General features: G+C 51.1%; 1 protein-coding gene across 1 annotated transcript in view; it reads right to left on the bottom strand.

Moving 5' to 3' along the window:
- Positions 1-6,369, bottom strand: part of Lctl (lactase like) — a 21,799-nt gene extending 15,430 nt beyond the window's left edge. Inside the window, exons 1-7 of the mRNA XM_021171820.1 lie at positions 6,215-6,369; positions 5,663-5,900; positions 4,535-4,698; positions 3,994-4,081; positions 3,662-3,771; positions 1,330-1,458; positions 1,146-1,241 (exon numbers count right to left, since the gene is read on the bottom strand). Coding sequence (XP_021027479.1) covers positions 1,146-1,241; positions 1,330-1,458; positions 3,662-3,771; positions 3,994-4,081; positions 4,535-4,698; positions 5,663-5,777 — 702 coding nt within the window. The 5' untranslated portion in view covers positions 5,778-5,900; positions 6,215-6,369. The remainder of the gene's footprint in view (positions 1-1,145; positions 1,242-1,329; positions 1,459-3,661; positions 3,772-3,993; positions 4,082-4,534; positions 4,699-5,662; positions 5,901-6,214) is intronic.
- Between the last annotated feature and the right edge of the window lie 841 nt (positions 6,370-7,210).

Genomic DNA, 7,210 nt, shown 5'->3' with positions numbered 1-7,210 from the left:
GAGTTCCAGGACAGCCAGGGCTACACAGAGAAACCCTGTCTCGAAAAAAAAAAAAAAAAAAAAATCTCCAGGGGACTGGAGAGATGGCTCTGCAGTTAAGAGCACTGACTGCTTTTCCAGAGGTCCTGAGTTCAATTCTCTACAACCACATGGTGGCTCACAACCCTCTGTAATGGGATCCAATGCCTTCTTCTGGTATGTCTGAAGACAGCCATAGTGTACTCATATAAATAAAATAAGTAATTCAAAAAATTTCTTGAAAAAAATCTCACTTTTTTGTTTGTTTTCAGGGTTTCTCTGTGTAGCCTTGGCTGTCCTGGAACTCACTCTGTAGCCCAGGCTGGCCTCGAACTCAGAAAGCCGCCTGCCTCTGCCTCCCAAGTGCTAGGATTAAAGGCGTGTGCCACCACTGCCCGGCCAGTCAGTTTTTTAAAAAAGTAAGAGAAATGTGAGTCTCTTCCCAGGCATGAGTGCAGGTCAGTGTGTCTCCATAGTCTATCCTTCCAGCTAGAGTAGGTTATCCTGCCAGCCAAGTGTCTACTGGGACAAGTCCGCCAGACTTTGCATCCCCAACACCACCCCACCCGTGTCTTGTAGGCAAGCCACTGTCTCCACTCCCCCTTGGCCTTCCGTGTATGCTAAGCACCTTCTCTGAATTCCTCCTTCCCACCCACGCTCTGATAGCCAATTGGCAGCCCTGAAGATTTCCTCTGTAAGTCATCAAGCGGAGACCAACCCCCTTCCCCGGCCCACGTACCTTAAACTGGAAAAGAACAGTTCTGCCTTGCTTCCTTGATGCTTCCAATCTGTTCCTCCCACTTCCTTCCAAAACCGCAGGCCTTGACCAGTGTCTGCCCTGATCCTTCCCGCTGCTCTTCACGTCCTCTGGTTTCTTCCTTCTATCCTTGCAGGGTTTGGCCTTATCTACTGCCCAGTACCCCCTTCCCTTCACCGGTGATTCCTCACTGAGTTTATAAAGTTTCCAAATGTCTAACCCTATCCTCTTGCTAAGATCATAAACACTACCCACTGTAGAACCTCTGCCGAAGTGGGCTGGCACTGAGAGCATATCTGATGTGGTAGAGGATCAGTGTGACCCCTGAAACAATGACCCCTCCTGGAGCCTAAGAAGGATCCGGGCTTACCTTAATGATATGGTGTGCAGCCACATATAGGCCAGTGCCCTGGAGCCTCAGGCCTGGTGCGTGGAGACCGGTCTCATAACCTTTTTCTACCATTGTCTGCAGAGACAGCAATGTGGACCCCAGGATTGCGAGAGATAGCAGGGTACCTCCCTGTCTCCCCATATGAAGAAGAGGCTCTACTTACCCGAGGATCACTGAATGTGAGCCAATGCTTCACTCGGTCCCCAAAGACCTCAAAACATAGGTCAGCATAGTCCCTGAAGTATCGGATCATACTCACATTCTGCCACCCGCCGTATGTTACCTGGAGCATCTGTCAACAGAAAGAGAGGCTGGTGCTGTGGGGAGACTATGGAGTAGGTTGGTGAAGTCTCTGGGTAAAGCATGGGTGACTATAATGTAAGAATGGAAGCAAAGAGCCAGGTGTGGTGGCACACGCCTTTGATCCCAGCACTCGGGAGGCAGAGGCAGGCTGATTTCTGAGTTCGAGGCCAGCCTGGTCTACAAAGTGAGTTCCAGGACATCAAGGGCTATACAGAGAAATCCTATCTCGAAAAACCAAAAACAGAGCTGGTGAAATGGCTCAGCGGTTAAGAGCACCGACTGTTCTTCCAAAGGTCCTGAGTTCAAATCCCAGCAACCACATGGTGGCTCACAAACATCCGTAACAAAAATCTGATGCCCTCTTCTGGAGTGTCTGAAGACAGTTACAGTGTACACACATATAATAAATAAATAAATAAATAAATACATCTAAAAAAAAGAAATTATTTTAAAAAAAAAAGGAAGCAAAGATGCAGGGGGGTTGGGGGGAGCATAGAGGCTCTGCTGCAAGGGAGCATCCTTTAAGCCTAACTGGAGGGATCAGGGGAAGCTGGAAATGCCTGCTTAGGAAGAAGCTGACAGGCCAAGGGGCACATGAGTAGATCCCGGATGAGATGTGATATTGGGGAATGTCTAGAATATTCATTGTGACAGCTGGAGGAGGCCTGCCGCTGTAAGAGAGCGCTGGGGAAGATTTGGAGGGTCTTGCTGAAGTCAAGGCACTGCCTGACTTGGAGCTTCTGCTATTAAGTGTGAGGTAATAAAAACCTCTATGGCAGAAGCCCATAGTGGAAAAACTGGAAGCCTGTTGTGTCCTTTGCCCCAGCTAACTGGTAGCTTTCAACCCAGTTTCCAGTTGCAGTAGCTGGAAGCTGGAAATCTCAGGCCACGCCTCCAGCCTCCAGTCCCGCCCCACAGCAAGCCCCTCCTACTCAGAAGCCCTCATCCTTCTCCGCTCCTCCTTTTATCATTCTGTACTGGGAGTAGTACCCACTTTCTCCCCCCAACCTTCTCCTTCACCCCTCCACAGACCCCTGGACCCAGCACCGACTGGTACAGGTCACAGATTGTTATACCAATGGCTTGGCTGTGACCTCTGTGGGGCCCAGGGGAAGGAAGGAAAACTGCCTGAACGTTGACGGCGATTTTCTGAAGCATTCTGGGATATGGCTGGGCATGGTGGCTATGGACGAGGGCAAGAGGTTCTGCCTCAAACAAAGGAAATGAACAAAACTGGGGGAATACACTGTGTCACCAAACCTGAGTCTACGCTTCTTTAGCTCAGGGGTAGAGGGCTTGCCTAGCAGGTACAGGGTCCTGGGTTCAGTACCCAACAGCGTACAGACACAGGGCTTTTTTTTTCCCTTATGCTGAATGTTCTGGGAAACATTAGGATCCCACTCTTCATTTACTACAAGCAGCATGGCCTCCCAGATAATGCTTTGTATGTGTATATGTACCGAGAGTGGGGACTGAATCAACTTCAGGTTTGGGGTGTTTTGTTTTGTTTTGTTTTTGGAGACAGGGTTTCTCTGTGTAGCCCTGGCTGTCCTGGAACTCACTTTGTAGACCAGGCTGGCCTTGAACTCAGAAATCCGCCTGTCTCTGCCTCCCAAGTGCTGGGATTAAAGGCGTGGGCCACCACCGCCCGGCAACTTCAGGTATCTTAATCACTCTCCAGCTTATTTTTGAGACTGAAGCTCATGGATTTGATTCTGCTACGTTGGATGGCTATCTCACCAAATGCTAGGATTACAGGCACATCCTGCCCGCCATGCCTGACTTTTTATGTGAGTGCTGAAGACGGTCCAATGAGCCATCTCTCCAGCCCCATAGATGTTATGAACCCTCCCCACGAACAGGATCCTGTAAAAAACGACATAGCTAGTTCATGCCTTTCTCCCCTCCGCCTCTGCCTCGTGGGGACACAGCGCCCCCTAGAGGACGCAGTGTTCAAGACACCATTTTGGAAGCACTGGCCAGTCCCTAGGACCTTGGACTGCAGAACTAAGACAAGCTAATAACGATTTTAACTTCACCAGGCTGTGGCATTCTGTCAGAGCAGCACAAATAGATTAAGACAACCACTCACCACATCTTTCTATCCAGAGTCAGACTCCAGGCTCTGGCCGGTTTTTTTGGACACTGTAAGTCCTCACACCAGGCTCCCTCCTGCTGAACCAAGCCCTCACCTGTGGCAGATCCCAGTGGTGCAAGGTCACAATGGGGGTGATGTTGCTCTTCAGGAGAGCGTCAATGAAATCGCTGTAGAATTTGATTCCTCTCTTGTTCACCTGTTCAGCTGTAAGTGAAACAGAACTCGGGCTTTCCTCTGGGGCACAACATTCTTGGGTCTCCTGGCCTTCTGCAGGCTGAAGCACCCATAGCCCAGTGTCCTGAGCCATAGAAGAATGTCATCGATATACCTGGAGCTCAGTTACCTGCTGAGCCCATGCTCGTGGGCTGGTCACCCTCGCCTGACACTGATCCCCACAGAGCCTAGGGAGGGACTGTTATCACTCACCTCTGACCCCTGTGGGCAGGAGCCTCGGCCAAGACAGAGAAAATCGGTAGTGGCTGACTTGTAGTTCCTTCAGCAGGGCAATGTCCTCCTGTGTAGATAGGGTGGGGAAGCAGGGATAGGTCACCTGGGCTATGAGGGAGCAGGGAACAAGTCTTGGGGGCCTCAAAGATGTCCTCTAAAATGACGATACTATGAGTTCCGGCTCCACACCGGCAATGTGCTCACATACAGAAGTCCATGCAAGATTGTCTGTAAACTTGAAGGAGAACAGGGGATCTGAGAGTGAGCTGCCCCATGCCCTCCTGCAAGTTTTAGGGCCAAGTCACTGGTTTTTTTGGCACCTGGTTGCTGGCCCTTCTCATTTTTCCTCTTCCTACACCCTGGCACTCCCAGCCTCATCCACCACTGCCTCACGCTCTCTTGAGCTGTGCTGGGTACAGATTGTTTAGCAGAACATCAGGTTGATATTGTCGGTAAGATGCCCCCATATGCCACTCCCCACCTCTCAGGCAGGATGGCACACACAGCCCCCTTCACGCACCTGAACTTTATAGTAGCTGTCACAGGCTGTGTCTGCTGTGTCACCTCCTAGCACCTGTCCCTTTCTGCCATGTGTGAAGGCATCCCAGATGCTGGGCCCTTTCCCATCCTGGTCCCATGCACCTTCTGTCTGGTAGGCAGAACTGCCCACGCCCCAGGAGAAGCCTGTAGAGAGAGATCCCACACCAGGCCCTGGACCACCACTCCAACTTCACCTACATTGGGAACTCTATGGTGGCCAGGCTCAGGGTGCCCTGCCCCAGCTCCCTGGAATAGGAATGTAGGGGACAGGGAGAGGGAAGATACAGAATTAAAAACATTTTTGTGTGCAATTACAGCTCTAATTAGCATCCATTGTCTGTAGATATTAATAGTTTGCTTTAGATTTTTATTTTTTATCAATTTGTGTACTGACGTGGGGGGTGTTGGGTAGGAAGGCTGGTGAATACAGGTGTCTGAAGAGGCCAGAAGAGTGCCTGGATCCCGTGGAGTTGGAAATCCAGGCAGTTAGGAGTTACCAGATAGATAGATGTGGGTGCTGGGAACTGAACCCCACGCCTGTATAGGAGCAGTAAGCATTTTTAAAAAAAGATTTATTGTTATATGTAAGTATATTGTAGCTGTCTTCAGACACACCAGAAGAGGGTATCAGATCTCCTTACAGATGGTTGTGAGCCACCATGTGCTGGAATTTGAACTCAGGACCTTCAGAAGAGCAAGTCAGTGCTCTTAACTGCTGAGCCATCTCTCCAGTCCTAACGTAAACATTCTAAACTGACGAATTCTAATTCTAGTAACTTATTAAACGTTTCTGGGTTGGGGATATAGCTCAATACCAAAGTACTAGCCTAGCATGGCCAAGACTTTAAGTTGGATTCTCAGCATTGCACAGACACACGGATGGACAGACAATCCTCCCACCCTGGACCTCCACCTTTCTACCAGGGAATTTCCTTCTAGAACATTCACATGGATGTTCTCCCCATCCTATGAGACAGGAAGCCAGAGCATCCAATTCCAATTCCTTGGCAAGTCAGCCAAGGTAGGACGACCAATAGAGACTGACAAATGGATAGACAGACAGACAGACAGACAGTCTAAGGACGGAATAGTGGAGGAATGGACATACCAGGTGGAAAGGTTCCATAGTAGAAGGATGCCTCTTCTGGGGGTCCTCTCCGGGCAGTCCCTACCCTGGGCACCAGCAGGATCCACCCAAGGATGATGACCCACACTGGCTTCATGACACCCCACCCTCCTCCATGAGCCCCTAAGAGCCCCTGTCAGCTCAGGGACACAGGCCAGGAGGGAAAGGAAAGGGGCCACAGAGCGGCTTGTTTGGGCACACAGCAGCTGTGTGTGGGACCCTGCATTAAACAATGTACAGAAGCTGAGCCAATGGGCCCAACTTCAAACTGGTTCCCATTCTGATCATGGTGTGTTGGAATGATGCAGCCCACACCTCTCAAGTAGCTCCTATCTAATGGGGAACCTACCTCTGCCTCAGAAAGTGCCAGTCTGCTGGGGGAACCCCCAAACCTAGAGCACCCCTCAGCCTCCTACCTCCCAACTGTGTAGCCTGTATGGGGTGCTCTCCCTATCTAGGGCCCTCTGTCCTTAGCTGTCAGAAAGAGATCTCTTCCCACTGGGAACCCCTTCCTGATTAAGCCCACCAGCTTACCCAAGATGGTGTTCAGCCCTTGACACCCCCCAGGGCCACTGTTGTCGGTTACCAGTCTCTCTGAATGACTCCTGGGCCCCACACTCCCCACCAAAGCAGAACCTACAGGCATGGAATCCTCTAGTCAGGGGTGTGGTCTGTGGCCTGACACCAACAAAGAGTCTCAGTAATCCCACAGGGAGGGCACAGGCCAGAATGCTGAGCTGACCAAAAGCAACTGAGTCAGCAGTAGCCTGGCACTCGGCCTGGGCATCCAGCTGGCTCCTTCCCAAGGAAGAAGGGGGGCATCGGGGGAGGTGACCTCATCCTCCCAGCTCCCTCTGGGCCTCACATGTAACCTTCAGCACAGTTCTGGGCATCCTGAGGAGGGGGTGTGGACTTGGGACCACTTGGGACGTGGGTTGATAATGTTTCAGTGTACCTTTCTTGCTGCCATAGGGGGGAAAAATCTCTCAAGAAGGTGATGTTGGGTTTTCCACATAAGCCTCCTCTCCTCAGACTTCTCATCTTTTCCTCAGCTTCTCATTCTGCCATTGCTATCTGTGAAACTGTGTGAGTCAAGGTTTCTCCCACCTGGTTCCATCCCAAAGCAGCTCTGTTAGCAAAGAGCCTCCATCAGAGGCACCTCCCATCAGAGGCGCCTCCCCTCCGATAATCCCCGCCCTCCACTCAGCCTGAAGCCTCCTTCGCCTCCACTGAATGTGAATGCGTCTTTCTCAGCCTCGGGCCTTCCCCCATCGTGGTTGGACTTTTTCTATCCATTCTCCCAGCATTCCCTAGGCCACATCCTCCACCTTCAGGAAGTCCCTAGAGCTGCCTATCCCCAGCCCTCCAGCCTGCAATTCCATGTCACCAGTGAACTTGTCCCTGCCTCCTCTCAGAGCCCTGCTCCCCTGGGTTACAGAGGTATGCCTGCCCCTCCACCCAAGATCCCTAGAGTCAGAACAGGGAGCACTCAACAGTGTGGGGCAAAATGGAATTTTACAATTGCCATAA

Source organism: Mus caroli, chromosome 9 (genome assembly GCF_900094665.2).
Source record: "Mus caroli chromosome 9, CAROLI_EIJ_v1.1, whole genome shotgun sequence".
NCBI lineage: Eukaryota > Metazoa > Chordata > Mammalia > Rodentia > Muridae > Mus > Mus caroli.
Note: the sequence above shows the minus strand (reverse complement) of the source record. Positions and strands in the feature narration are given on the sequence as shown.